This window comes from Crocodylus porosus, unplaced genomic scaffold (assembly GCF_001723895.1).
Source record: "Crocodylus porosus isolate Cpor-Errol unplaced genomic scaffold, CroPor_comp1, whole genome shotgun sequence".
Taxonomy (NCBI): Eukaryota; Metazoa; Chordata; order Crocodylia; family Crocodylidae; genus Crocodylus; species Crocodylus porosus.
In genome coordinates this window covers 43599980-43615529 of record NW_017728949.1, presented here as the reverse complement: position 1 = coordinate 43615529, position 15550 = coordinate 43599980, and the positions used below count along the sequence as shown (strand labels likewise).

Here is a 15550-nt window from a genome sequence, read left to right as displayed (position 1 = left end):
AAGGAAGTGCTGTCTGCCCACCTATCATGCCCCATTCCTTACTAGGGATTCTGGTTTATTGCCTGTGCAATTAACTGCATTCCCTGCCTACTACAGCTCTCCCCATCTAGTGCTCTCATGCTGTGTGGTGCTTCACTGTGTGCACTGCAAAAATGTTGCTGCATCCCTCCTTATATGTATAACACATATATACACATCCATATACACACAAACACACACACATATAGAGTGCCATTTTTAATGTGCAAAAGAGAATACTGTTTAGCTAAGGATAATCTGATTGGAAAGACAACAGAAAACAGAGGAAGTGGCTAGTTTTATAGACACTGTGATCAGAATCCCTGCTAGGGTTGTAAAGTACAGAGCTGCAACTGAATTGGTGACCAACCAGGCATATGGTATCTAAATTAACAGAGAGCATAGCATCTCCCAGTAGGAGGTCATCAGGGTATCAAAAAGCTGAGGCAGAAAGTTCCCTTTGTCTCTCCCTACATTAAGCTCCTGAGATAAGGTAATGCTATACTAATATGGAAAACTAGATAAAACTGTAAATGTACTGTTTTCTCTTGGGTCTCTGCTGTACAATTTAATAGACGGAGCTGGAAACATTGTTAGAATCAGTTTCTCTGTTGCGGCAGTTTAGGAAAAATGATCCCAAATCTCACTGTGTGCATTTCTAAACCTCTGATTTAAAAGGGTCTTGTGATTACTCTGTTCTCTTATAAACATAGTTTTACTTCTAGAATACAAATTATCTTTTTCTTAATTTAGAACTAAGTAAATGAGAACAGTCAAGAGAAATCCATAAATCAACTGATAACTATATCTCATTAAAAAGAATCGTTGGCACTATAGAATAGCTTCCTTCTGAATCACTCAGTGTGCCAAGTATACTTGCTATGTAGCAATGAAGGTGAAAAAGACAGTGACTCATGAGATCTTTTCTCTGTTTTTATTGAGGCAACATTCCCAGTAACTTTAGTAGGGATTTCAGCTGAGAACGTCATTGTTTTGAAATGTTGATTAAAATAAGAATATTTATTAAGTTTAGCTAATGACTCTTAAATAAGTGCATAATGCTACCCCATATTCTCCTCTCCATCCTATTAAATTAAGATAAATGATATTGTGGTAAATGGTAAGTGAGTAATGATAAGGTAAATGATACAGTGGTTGGGAGACTAGCCTTACCTCCCAGGAGTTTTGTTAGAGTTAGTTAATGTTTGTGCAGCACTTTAAAGATGAAAGGTACAATACTAGTTCTCAGTGTTTAATATATAGAGAGAGGGAGAAAGAGAGTTATGTATTCAAAAACATAATTTTAAAAATTACTGTTTTGGTAAATTGAATACTTACTTCACAATGCTTGTGTATTGAGACATTCCATGTGACATTGAATGAAGATACATTCTGTATCAAGAGATAGAAAAAACACAGTATCTCTTAAAAGACTAGAAGGAAGCAGCAGCCTTAAAAAAACAGAGATGTTACTGTCCAGTGAACAGAGGAGTATAATTCTTCCAGGAATATAGCTGATATTTCACAAAGGGTTTGTCAGATTCCTAAAGTGAGGGGACTGGGGATGAACAAGGGGACCAGTACCAGTATTTATTAAATCTCTGATTACTAACTACTCAAATCGTAGTAACCACGTGTCCTTATATCATGGCTAATGCCAGTGACCACACCTGAAAATTATTTGACAGCTACAGTACCCATATACTGAGCACTGGTTTTCTGGAAGCATCTGGGTATGTGGCATGCTTCCTGGCTGGCTTTTTACAGCCTCTTGGCTGGCTGCATTGCTGGATGTTCCTGCAGCTGTGCAGTTGATATGGGGTCATAGTACTGATGGGTTCTTTTGTTTTCTTAAATGGCTCTGACTCTCATATAATTGTGAACAACTGGTGCATTTTTGCTTTTTTAAATTCCTGTTTAAAAAATTCTTAATTCCCTGTATATTGACTGATTGATTGATACATAAAGGAACATGCTAATTTTAAAATTACCTTTTAAGATGCACCATATTCAGGTTCATGATTGGCTTTCACTAATATATGTTTGTGTGTGCGTGCCCACAGAAATGCATGTGCATACATAAATACATACTATACATTTAAGTATAAGGTCCAAAATATAGGCTACCTGTAAGAAGTACGTGTGTGTAATTACATATATATTATGTATTTTATATGTAGGTTCCAAAAACATCCTATATGGAAAGTGTGTATCCCTTCAAATGATGTTGCTTTATTACAAAGACAATAGTTCCTTCCAAACACACAAACAGATATAGATAGGGATCTAGATGTGTATGGATTTGCATACAGTTGCTGAATAAATCCAAGTTTTTCTGCATCCCACTTGCTTGTTCTGTCCTTCACAATTCTGCTGCTAGGTTTTTAGTTTCTTTTTCCATGGCTGAAGTAATATAGCTCTTGTATTTTGCATGAAATAGTATGGGCTTGGTATATGCTCTTGTTCAGCAATCTTTAAAAAAACCAGCTACTTGGAAAAACAGTTCTATTAAAAAACATTGTCATTAGAACAAATTTAATTTATGCTATCGCAAAGCAGTCTATAATTATAACAGCACTTCATTAGCTGTTAACAATTATACATTTTGTGTCTGAATAATTGATTCAGTCAAACTGATAAAGTTTGACAACCATACGATCAGCCTAATATTAACATTTGGATCGATCGTGTGTTATTTCAGTTTAAAGTTTATACTGTTTGAAGTTTTGCCACAGCATAGACAGATGTGTCACTTGTCAATAAATTTACTAAGTAACTAAAACTAATTACCATGCAGATCCAGTTTTTAGATCTCACATTCACTGTCTAGTTAAGAAGACATAAATAACCACATAATCACCCTTTGATTACATGGTGAATAATTTCACTGTAAGAAGACGGTGGGTGTATGTTTATCTGTACGCATAAAATAAAATGATCCCAATAAATCTTCCCCAAACTAATATATGCAGTTAATTTTTTTTAATAACCAAATATTTCCCAAACCATTTGGAGAAGTAGGAGCATACAGTGGGTCCTCTCACTTATTCTCCAGAGTCTCAGTTTTCATCCTGTAAGTTTCTAGCTGTCTATAGAGGCAAAGAAAATCTTTAAAATGTAATGAGTATAATGGCTGCCTCAAGGTGTACCAAAGACAGAAACAGAGTTTCCAGAGAGTTTGAAACAATCGCTTTGAAACAAGAACTGACCCATGCTTTTCAGGGAGAGTTAACCTGAATGTCAGGGATGATATTTATAATGTCAATATCTTTAACTGTTTCACTGCTCATCATGACATGGAAGAAAGGAGAGGAAGTGTACAGTGGAAATCTATGCCAAGGCAGAGGAAGGAGAGAGAAGGCATAGGAGACCAGTTGGGAATTGTGCTGAAAGATGAATATATTAAAATGATATTTTGTCCTATAACAACATATGGCAAGGCTGCCACCAGTGTACAGTTGTTTTTTCAGCTTTGAAAGTATGAGAAAGCCTTCATTAATCTGTTTGAAATCCAAACCGAGATTGGGAAATGTTATAGCAAGTTTCAAAATCCTAAATCTCCCTGATGTGTCTGGAAGATCCTGCGTAGAACCTCCACACAGGGTAGAGTTATTCCAGAATAGTTTACTCTGCAGTCAATGACCATGAGTAGATAAAGCCAAGCAGCAGTGATTAACTTGCATCTTATACCTTAGGGCTGTTCAGAGACAATGCCAATGCCCATGTCAATGCCCCTAATGGCTCCTACTCACTGTCCTTGAATGGCAAATGAGCCAGTTTGAAGAAGTTGAGGCAAATTTGAGATTATATCTGTACTTACCTGGTTCCCCTAGCGGAGGTGCTGTAGGTCCTGCTGGGGGAGCAGATACCCTCACAACACGCACACACTTGTGAGCATCTGACAGATCTGCATGGCTCCCAAAATGTACCATGGGAAAGTACCAGCTCCTGAAGGAGTCATTGAAGCTTGCAGAAGGCATAGAAGTATCTGCTAGAATGGCAGCAGAAGCCCTTCACTGCAAAGCAATAATATAACTGTACCCACAGAAAAGGGGGCTTACTGCTGCAGAGGAGCACTGATACATTCAAAGTGTAGATACATTCAAAGTTATTCACGCAGAACATTATAGACACTAGGTCATAGTCATAGTAGTTGTAGTTTATTTACAGCTTTCACCAAAACAGTAGAGCAAAATGAACAATTAAAAATGTGTTTAATAAAACTAAATTGATATAATTAATAATTTTTACTGAAAACTTACAGTAAGTGATTCATTCTACCAGTTTACACTAAATTAAAGCAGAACGTAAGAGTGTGATGATGTAAAATAAAAGATAAAATGAAGCAGTGGACAGTAAAATAGAACAGGAGAACTCTGGCTTTGGACTTTATTCTTTGTTCAGGTAATGCAAAAATACCTGAGAAATATAGGATGGATTCCAAAATATTAGAAAGAAGCCAGATTGATTTTTCCTCATTAGCCCAGTATTTAAAATTTCCCACTGAGTGATCCATTTCCCCCTTATTTCTTCCAAGAGCAAATGAACATAAATAATGATTTGTCACCTAATTCTTCCCACAGCAGCATTTTCTGTCCGAATATGGGATCCAACACTTCCTGCCCCTGACAACTGCAGATCACATTAGCATGAACCTCAGTCTAGTAATGGCCTCTTGTTGTTTGTAGTTTTGTACCACAGACAGGTAGGTTCTAGGCCAAAGAAGTGTTTGTTAATCTTAAAAAAAGGGAAGGTTCAAGATAGTCTCACTGCCAGCGTATCTGTCTGTATGCTAGCATCTTTCATTCTGAAGTTTGAATCTTGTTTGAAAAATAAGGGAAATCTTGAGTCAGTGGTTCTCAGTACATTTCCCAGGCCATTTGTCTAGAGAAGAATATAGGTGGTATTTAACCATTCAAACAAGGGTTTGTAGACAACGTAAGTGAGAACCAAACTTGAGGGATTCACATAGACACCAAAAGATTTGGGTTAACTAGTACTGTAAATGTAAATCGGCTAATACTGTCCCTGTGACTTAGGAAGAAAGCCTACTTAACTTAGCTTTCAGTGAAACTGAGATTTAAATGAGACTAAAAATGAATGAAAATTGCTTATTGTTACAAGATGCTTTCCTCTCTAAAGCTTTGTTCCAACTACTAAACAAAGAAATATTTTGTTTAAAAGTTTTGGCCACAATCATTGGTCACAGAATCCTGGAAATACAGATCCTGAAACTAAGTGGACTTGTACTTAGCAACAAGTGGGTTGCTAAGTGGTTGGTGAACACTTGGTAGTGTGCATAAGTGCTGAACAAGAATGGAAGTATGGTGAAATTCCTCCGAGAGATAAGGGGAAGAGGCCTGCCACATGTTCACCCCCACAAAGAGGGGCAGGCACTTGTGATTGTTGAACAGAGCTATCACTGCAGAAGCTTATTTTCTCTTCTACTTCATGCAAACCGCTGGGACAATCTGATCCCACATTTTTAATGGACTGAGAGATTCTCATGCTTAAACAACCTGACTGAATGTTTCAAGGGAAGGATAGTGAGTTAATGACTGCATTGTTTTATAAAACAGCACTTCAAATCTTTAGCCAAATAAGGCCTAAAGCTTTTTAATTTTCTCCTGGAGGGCTGTTTGGCAGTTTATGGGATAAGAGAAGGTGTTTTTAGGATCATTCCTCATAGAAGGGTCATGTAGTTAAAACCCCTATGCCCAAGTTATTCCCCCTTTTGTCAGTCTTTGTGCAGAGCTCAGGGGCTGAATGAGGATGGAAACTGGAGCCCATTGCAGTCCTTGCTGAGAGGTTCTTGCTCCAGAACAAGACTGAGGGATGGTAGGAAGCTAGCACTGCTGGGAGTTATGTTGTATGGTCTCGGGTTGCTCTCAAGAGTTAGTCTATTAAAAAAGGCCTAATCACGGCTTCCATCAGGTTCAGTCCTCCAAGCAGGATTTTTGACCATTGCTCTAGAAGCAGGACCAGGGGATCTGTTATCCTGAGGGGCAGCCTGTGCTCTGGACATGTTCCCAGCTACTCGGGGACACCTAGGGTCTGCCAGGCAAGGGGGTAGTTTTCCTGGGGAAGGCCTGAGAGGTGCAAGCCTGGGGCAGGGTGTTAACAGGGAAGGGGGGAGAGGGTCTCTCCCTGCCACTAGCTGGGCGTTCAAGGCTGAGAGAGCAGCTTCTCCGGAGGCACGGAGCCCTGTGGGGTCAGGGAGTGAAAGAGCAACTGCTTTCTGCGCCGTGAAGGTTTCCCTGCAGCCACAGGCCCAGCAAACCTCGGAGGGGAAAGCGGAGGCTCTCACGTTGCAGCGGGGGAGCAGCCTTGCCGGGCGCAGAGGGGTCTCCTCCGCGCCGCAGCCTGCAAACAATAGGAGCTTTCTGCCTCGGCAGGACTTCAAAGGGCCGCCGAGGGAGCGCTCGGCCCGAGACTTTGTCGGCGACGGCGGAGGAGATCCGCAGATGTCCCCGCTACCTTTGTGTGCTGTTATCGCAGCTCGGGCGCCGGGAGCCCCGAGCGCCTCTAACAAAAGCGGGAACACGGTGCAAGACAGATGTGGGAAACGCGAGCGCTGCAGACAGGGCCCCAGAGGCCTTTGTGGAGCCGGGCGTTGGCGGGGCGGCTCCTGGAGTCCCGGCCTGCCGTCGGGGCGCTGGCGCTGTGGGCCGGGCCGGGCGGGGGCGCGGGGAGGCGGGCGGGTGTCACGGCCGCGCTACCCCTCTCCTCTCTTCCGCAGGTCGCCTTGGGACGACGCGTGAAGCCACAGAGACCCGTCCCGGAGGCCCCTCGGCTGCCGCGGCGGCGGCGTTCCCGCGCCCGGGGACTTCTCGGCTGAGCCCGGCCTCAGCCCCGCTGCTTCCGAGCCAGCCTAGTGCTTGTGAGAGGGATCGCGGGCTCCTGTCCAAGTTTCACGTTTCATCTTTGTGGCCAAAAGAAGGGGAAAAAAACCCCAAAGTTTCCCTCCGCTGCTGTTTGCTCGTGAGCTTTGTAGCGCAGATGACAACTGCTGGAATTGCCCCTGCCCCTCCCACCTTCGCGCCTCTCTCCGCCGCCGGGATCCCGTGCGCGCCCGCCTCTTCCCAGCCTGCTTCCCGCATTGTCCCTGATCTTTGATGTCTCTTTACTTTACATTAGGATGTAGCAGCAGCCCGTTTCTCCGGAAAATGGGGCTTTGCGTAACGGAGTTGACATTTGGCCTTGCTACCTGTATCTCCCGATAAGTGAAACAAATTTCTAAAATAAATATTGTACTTTGATCTCTCAGCCCTGCATTTTTCATGGCAGCTCTGAGCACCGCTTCATTAAGAATACATTTCAGGAGAGAGACACGGCCCGAGCCGGAACGCTAATTATTTGTACAGAAATGATCGTTGCCCGGCGGCGGGTGCGGAGGGGAGCGCCTGCGGCGCAAGGGAGCGGACCGCCCGGCGGCCGCGCTGGATGCTCCGCATCTCAAGGGAATTCATCTGTTTCAAGGGGTGGGAGGTGAAAGTGCTGTACAACTCATTGCCACTTCCTTTCTGAACGGTGCTGTTCAGAAGTCGCCCGAACCACAGGTAGAATTCACCTGCGGGCGGAAATCTGGGTAGAAAGCGGCCGGGGCATGTTGCGGGACCCGCAGACCCCGAGGTGCGGGGCAGTCCCGCGAGCTTGGCCTCCCGCGTGGCCCGAGGCTGGGTTCTCCGCTGAGGCTCACGCTGGCGTTTCTCCCCGCGGCTTGCCTGGAGGAGGCGGCCTGCGCTTGTCGCAGCGCCCAGGGGCAGAGGGCGGCCCGGCTCCCTGCGGGCACGTCCTGGGCCCGGGCGGGCGGCCTCGTTGCCAAGGTCCCGGGGCTGCACAGGGACACCGCCACCCCCTCGCTTCCCCTCCGTCGGGGCGAGCTGAGGAGAGCAGGAGCCGAGCGCCCTCGAGCCTGAGCCGGGCGCCCACGTGGCAGCTGCCAGCGCCTCGTCCCGCCCGGGCAGACACGCTGCGGCCACCGCCTCTGTGCCTCGGCTGAAGCAGCCACGAGCCCCCGGGCCGGGCCGGCGTCCCCCGCGCCTCCGGCCCAGGCCTCAACCCGGAGCCGTGGGAGAGGACTTGGCACTTTAATCCCTTCAAAGCCCCGGCCTCATTCAAGCCCCGCGCCGCTCGGAAGCCGGCGGAGCCGGGCCGGGGCTGCCCCTGCGGGAAGGCCGCATAAAGATCTCTGTGTGATGGCCTGCAAAAAGGCTTCACGGGCGATGCGAGCACAACTGAGGCCGGCGACGCCTGGGGTGATCGAGTTACCTGAGGAGACAGGGGCAGAGGCAGGAGCTGCCCACGAAAGTTTCCCCCCACCCCTCGAGAGGTCTGAGGACGCCCCGCGTTCAGCCGGGCGCGTTGTATCCGCGGGGCGGCACCGGATCGGCCGCGGCGGGACTGGGGCCTCCCGCTTGGAGCCGGCGGGAGGGAAGTGAGGAGTTTCCCCCGCGGCGTTGCCCGCTCCGGAGCCGCGTCGCCAGCCTGCCCTGCCCTGCCCGGAGCCGCGCGCTCAGCCCCGCAGCCCACGAGCAGCTGCTGCTGCCTGACTCGCAGCCTCGGGCTTCTTCAGTGCAAGCGCTTCCACCCACCCCCGCCCTCCCGGGGAGCAGGAAACTTTCCTGCTTCTCCCGTCGCCTTCTGCTTCCCGAGTGCCCGTGTGGGCGCCCACAGCCGCGACCCCCTCTCGGCTCGGCCCCGCTGGCTCCGGCCGGGGGGAGGGGGGCACGGGAACCGCGCGGTTCTTTGCCTAGGCTCCTGCAGGGGCTTCTCCTCAGCTTTGCCCGCAGGGAGCCCGCCCCCCACCCCCGCACGCACGCGGACACACGCGTGCACGCGCGCACACAACTCTTGGGGAAGTTTTGCGCTCGGGATTCACCAGCCCCGCTCAGGTGAACTTGCGGCGTTTCCACTAACGCCCCTTCCAGCCATCACACGCTAAGAGCGGGATCCGGAGGCAGATTTCTCCGGAGATAACAAAGACACATTGTCACTTTAGGGCTCTGCTACAAATCCTTAATTGCAACAAAAAAAAGGTGGGGGAGGGGATCCAGTCTCGAGCATCCAATGCGAGGGTCTCCAGGCGGTAAGGGGGCCTTTGATCAAGAAAATCCAATTATTTGTGTATATACATTTCCCACATAGTGATTACTTCATTAATTGTCCCGCCTTTATCTCCTCCCTTCCCATCCCCCCTAATAATCAGTTCTTTTATCCAGACCAACAAACACACCATAGGAGCTTTGTGGATTCAAAGGATTTGCTTTCGCTTCTGAAAGAGCCGCTATTCTTTGATGATTGGGTAGCGGCAAACTTCAAAGCCATAAATCTTCCCTCTGACTGGCTGGCGGCCCAGCAAAGTCCTTATCAAATTCTTGGAGGTGATCCTGGTGCCGTCAGACAGTCCGCGGAGATCGCGCGGCGCGGGGGCGGGGGCGGCCGGGCTCGGAGGCAGGAGATCAGAGGGAAGGCGAGAGAGAAGGAAGCTGGGCAGCTCCTCGTCTTCCCCTCGGCGTCGGCGCCTCCATGCCTCTGCGCTGCCCCGGGGCCCTCCCCTTGCTCCGGGAGCAGTAGCCATGGCCGCGGTGGCCGTGCTCCGCAACGACTCCCTGCAGGCTTTCCTCCAGGTTCGTGGCCGCGGACGGGGGCGGCTTACGCGGGCTGCCGGCACCCCCGGGGGTCGGGACGGCCCCGGCGCGGGGCAGCTGCGAGCGGGCGAGAGAAACCCGCCGGGCCTGCAAACTTCCCGCGCGGGCCGGGGGCACGGCCTGGGAGGGCTACTAACCTTGTCGCCCTCCCTCCGCGCAGGACCGCACCCCCAGCGCCTCCCCGGACTTGGCCAAGCACTCGCCCCTGGCTCTCCTGGCCGCCACCTGTAGCCGCATTGGCCAGCCGGGCGCAGCCCCGTCGGATTTCCTGCAGGTCTCGTACGACGCGACGCTGGGCTCCCCCTCCAGGATCTTCCACCCGTGGGGCAGCGAGATGCCGGCGCACTCCCCGGGGGCCCTGCCCCCGCCGCACCCCAGCCTGGGGCTCACGCCGCAGAAGAGCCACCTGCAGTCCTCCTTCGGGGGCGCCCACGAGCTGCCCCTCACGCCCCCGGCCGACCCCTCCTACCCCTACGAGTTCTCCCCGGTCAAGATGCTGCCCTCCTCCATGGCCGCCCTGCCGCCCAGCTGCCCCCCCGCCTACGTGCCCTACGCCGCCCAGGCCGCCCTGCCGCCCGGCTACTCTAACCTGCTGCCCCCCGCGCAGCCCTGCCGGCAGCTGTCGCCCAACCCGGCGCCCGAGGACATCCCGTGGTGGAGCATCCAGCAGGCGGGGGCGCCGGGCGGCTGCGGCCACCGCTTCCCGGCCGCGGCCGCCGCGCTGCAGCGCAGCCTGGTGCTGGGCCACTCGGACTTCGCGCAGTACCAGACGCAGATCGCCGCCCTGCTGCAGACCAAGTCTCCCCTGGCGGCCACGGCCAGGAGGTGCCGCCGCTGCCGCTGCCCCAACTGCCAAGCGGCCGCGGGCAGCGCCCCCGAGGCGGAGCCGGGCAAGAAGAAGCAGCACGTCTGCCACATCCCGGGCTGCGGCAAGGTGTACGGCAAGACGTCGCACCTGAAGGCGCACCTGCGCTGGCACACGGGCGAGCGGCCCTTCGTCTGCAACTGGCTCTTCTGCGGCAAGCGCTTCACGCGCTCGGACGAGCTGCAGCGGCACCTGCGGACTCACACGGGCGAGAAGCGCTTCGCCTGCCCCGTCTGCAACAAGCGCTTCATGCGCAGCGACCACCTGGCCAAGCACGTGAAGACCCACCAGAACAAGAAGCTCAAGGCGGCGGGCGACGCCGTCAAGCGGGAGGAGCAGCGCGGGCTGTGACCTGGGGCAGCCCCTGCTGCGGGCGGGCTGGAGGAGGAGCCGCCCCGTGACTGCGCCCCGCCGCGGCTCCGCGGACCGCAGGCCCCGGGCAGCCCCCGTCCGCTCCCGGGCCTGGCCTGGGACAAGTGCCCGGGGCGCGCCGCAGGTGCAGGACAGACGTGGGCGGCCCTGGCTGTGCCTGGGGGCTCCGAGCGGCCGCTGCCCGGCCCCGGGCCGCCATCTCTGGACAGGGGCTCGTGTCACCGCTGACAATGGGCGAACCGGAGCAGCAGTGGTCCTCTGGGGACCCGCGTCTTTCAGGGCCAGAGACCCAACTTTTATGTACAGGTTATTTAATAGTTTGGTTTGAATACAAGTGGGTTGTTTTTTTTTTTCTTGTCCTTGGCTCCATGCGGGGGCTCCAGCATGAGATGTTTCTGTAAAGCGACCCGCAACTGCAGCGTGAAAATAAATACATTAACACTGGGGTCACGTTGGGAAGATCCCACTGAGTCGGTCTCATTTGATCTTTTCTTCCTCCCGAAAGCTTTACAAAACGCCCCAGTTTGAAGAACTGTTTTCTCGTTTATTTAGTCTGAGCAAACTCCTCGGCCACATTTATTTGGTAACCTCCAGTTGTTGCAATAGCGTGAGCCACAAGCTGTTCCCCACATTTCATGCTCTCAGATTGCTTTGCCAAGGCAAGGCAAAGTTTTCTAAGCATCTCGTCAGGAAAAAAATACTGTGAGTAGCAGGACTGGAAGGAAGACCAGTTTCAGCTGAGTCCACTCCCAGTCCAGATGATGAGGATTAGTTACTCCAAATGTAACAGTAAACTTTAATTTAACAGGGGTGGGGATCCACAGGACCAGCAGTTGAGACCTATGCTATGCTTTTTGCAAACAGTCCTTTAGAAGCCTGATCTGGTTGAGGCTGATCCTGTGCTGAATATATATTTTTGGCAGACAAGTGATGGGCATAGAAGAGGAACAAGCATAACTGGCATCTTTTCAAAGGTCAGAAGCTATGAACTATATTCTGAATCTAAGGAAGGTGAGAATAGTTAAATACCCCATTTTTACATTAAAAGAAATGCATAGTGGTATGATACAGTGGGTGAACTTTATCTAGGCATTTCCTGGATTTTGTTTATGTCACCACAGGAGGATAAAATGCTTTCTGTATAAGAATTTTCTCTTGTTTAACCCTTGCTCTTATTTTAGAAGCAGGGTATAGACAGCGCTTATTTGCTTGCCCAGGATGCCAAAATGGCTGTCACTGTCCTGAATAACCAAGCTCTAGGAATAGTTTCACACACTGTTTCACAGTTTAAAATAACATTTACCCAATAAACTAAGCATTATTTAAAGCATATTAGTACTCATCATGCACCTATATAGGTACATAATCTTGGCAAAATATATTTAAAAAATAGTTACTGTATTTTTAAATGAAATGGAAAGGTATTATAAAAATCAAACCAACCAGACACTTCATTAATCCCTCACCAAAATTCACTCTTTAAAATAGGGAATACAAAACAAAAGAATTGTTTTTATACCCAGTAAACTTTCTCAACTACTTATTAAAATAGTGAAGTTGAAGGTTCTTTTTCTGATTTGGTAGACACTTATATTTATATTGTATTTTCAGTGTCAAACTTTAGTCTGTTTGCCATGGAACTTTTAACCAAGTATTGAAAGTAGACATTTTATTTGTAGTTAAAATGATAAGAAGTGTAAAATGGTTTGTATTTGATATAAAAGTTCTGACTTCAGTCTGGAAAGAATCACATTCAAGAGTGATCAACTGAACATCAACATCTGAAACAGGAAATGATGTCTAATGTGCGTTTCTCTTAACTAGCACATTATATCTATACAGTAATATATTAATATTTATGATCCTAAAATAACTGTTTAGGGGCAAAGTCCTAAATTAATAAAGGAGATAATGAGCTCCTGTCTATTAAGAGATTATTTTATATCTATTACGTTAGAGTATTCTATGACAGAAATGCCAGTAATTACTGCATTTTGATAAATATTCATTTTAAATGTTTGGGCTGCTCTAGCATGCACTCTTAAGAACATACTATCTATATTATAAAGAATACTGTTGTATCCACAGAGTAAGTGCTAGGAATAGGGGAGAATGATAAACGCAATGAAGAATCTGACCCAGAAGTCCTTATTTAGATATAATTTTCACTGGAACAAGATTATGCCCTAAGTGTGGAAACAGCAGTATATAAAATGCCAGTTCTTAAAGATTCCGTAGTCTAAGATAGATGCTGCTCTTCCTTCTTTTGGAATTAAGTTACACTTAAGTGGTTAGTAAAACAGGCCCAACAAAATGTACAGGAAAGTATCTGACCTAGTACTGTTTTAAATAAGAGCTTGTTTCACAAACAAGGGATATTAGTCATTTTTAAAGATCTTTTTGTTCCATGTCCAATTCATATTTCTTTTCAGTGGAAATGGACAGTAACAGAAAGTGCAGTTATAAGTAGTAATGTGGGAAAGGACAGTACCATAAAGTTTTACAGTAGGAAAGATTTATTTATTAGATAATATAATGGACTTTGATGTTGGCACAGGATCATGCTCTTTTGCTGCTAAACAAGTGCCAAGATCAGGATCAAGTATTAATATGAAGTGAAGCAATATGTTTGTTATTTTATAGCAGGAGTTTTGTCTGAGTAAGAACTCTTATCTCTGACAATGTTCCATTAAAATGACTTTATCTTATTATGCCAAATAAAGTTAATGTTAAAGTCTGATGGTCCCTGATACTGCCGAGTGGCAGTTTCTAAACAAGACCAGTATGGAAAGATAATATCCTCATAGATTAGAGCATGGATTTTGAGTGTAGTTAGTCAAAGATCAGATTATTTGTAAAAGTTCATCTTCTGAGATTACTGTGTTTTGGTTTTTTGTTAGCTACTGTTCTTTTATGTCCTAGTCCTTACTCCTAGTCAGACATTCTGAGTAAATGGAGTGCATACTATTTCATTTTCTATAGTTCAGGTCTGACCTTGCATTCATGGAAATTAATGCAAGATTCCCATTGACTTCAACAGCACAGGACTGAGTCTATAGCAATGTGTGATACCAGTTTTGGTTTATTCCTGATGACAACATTTCTACTGAAGTATTGAAGTTTTACCATTGACTTAATTGCTCATAGTTTATGTTTTAGGATTTAATTGATAGATCAGAACCATGCAGTGCTATCACAAAGTCATAAAGGATTTTTACTAGAAAAAAACTGATGGTATGGAACAGCCTGAACATCTTATACATAATCCACATTTAAACCATGAGAATGTACACATTAAAAATATAGCAAATCAATTTAAGTCAAATGTCTGTGAGGACAAAGATTTGCATTTAAATAAAATCTGTTGGTATCAATAGTATTTAAACCCCTAATTTGCATGATAATACAAACCCATCCAAACTGGCAATTAAGAATCAGTGAGACAAACATAAATAATAATATTTATGAAGATAGATATACCATGCATTATCAAAACATTAAACAGGTTTAAGATCAATGGGAAAATGCTGTGAGGCAATAGATGATAAAATATTATTTAAATATAGTAGAATAGCTGTTGTGTAATTCTGAAAGTGCTAATTCATCATAGTTACTTCAGATGAATCTATGAATAATGTTAAAGTTGATCTGAAATGTTAAAATCTCAATAGTAATATGTAAGTTGCATCTTCAGGTGAATTAAGTTATACAATAACGTACCACTTACAGCTCTAGAACATCTTTCTACCTCAAAAATTGTACATTATAATAACATTAACTGTATTAACTTTGCATTCATAAGATACACTGCACACTTATAACTCATCCAGTCAACTAGAACAACTGTTCCTTTTATCAAATTAAATGCTTAAAAGGTTATTGGTATACTAGACACATATAGGCTAATTCATCTCATGGTTAATTCAAATTAATTAATCTATACGAAAAATACATGATATGGTTTCTAAAAATTAAGTTTTGACATGTTCCCTGTACAGTGTTAAAAAGTGACTTTCACACTTGGGCAAACTTGTAAATAGAGAACATTAAAAATATATATATATTTTTCCCCCAGGCTTTCATTAATTAATGGCCAACTCTTGCAATCCTAATTCAGGCTTTTATCCAGACGAGACTCATATTGACTTCAAGAAGACACTTGTCTAACTGAGGACTTCAGGATCAAATCTTTAATCTTTTTTTCCTTGATAATCCTGTAAAATCATAATCCTGTATTTCTGAGAGAGGTAGTTAGCTGTTAGTTTGAAGTCAGACAGAAGGAAGGACAGAAATGCACCTTGTAGACTAACTGAATCAGGTAAATTTCTCTCTTTATAAGGTCACATTATGCTACAACAGAAAAAAATATAACCAGAAATGCAGGTCTCTACCTTCATATCAGGACAGAGTAGGAGGAGAAAATAAAGGGAAAACTCATTTAAACGCATATCTTTAGCAAATAGCAAAAGTGATCAATACAATTTTAAGAAAAAGTATATGAAAGATAAATTATGTATGTATATGTATATTTAAATCTCTTCTGAGTTAACATGCTTATTATGTTATGAGGCTATTGACAGTGATGTGCCTAAACTAACAAATATTGATTTACTAATAATGACTGGCTAATTTATATTCTTAATAG

At 46.3% G+C, this 15550-nt stretch overlaps 1 protein-coding gene and 1 long non-coding RNA gene across 2 annotated transcripts in view; both read left to right on the top strand.

Moving 5' to 3' along the window:
• The window catches only part of LOC109323192, a 43989-nt gene extending 37031 nt beyond the window's left edge, over nt 1-6958 (top strand). The window contains exon 4 of the long non-coding RNA XR_002104573.1: nt 6758-6958. This is a non-coding gene — a long non-coding RNA (uncharacterized LOC109323192). The remainder of the gene's footprint in view (nt 1-6757) is intronic.
• Nucleotides 6959-9069: 2111 nt separating this feature from the next.
• On the top strand, nt 9070-11375 carry SP5 (Sp5 transcription factor). The gene is made up of 2 exons (XM_019554591.1): nt 9070-9647; nt 9829-11375. The coding sequence occupies exons 1-2, from the start codon at nt 9597-9599 to the stop codon at nt 10882-10884; spliced, it is 1107 nt and encodes a 368-aa protein (XP_019410136.1). The 5' UTR covers nt 9070-9596; the 3' UTR covers nt 10885-11375.
• Nucleotides 11376-15550: the final 4175 nt, after the last annotated feature.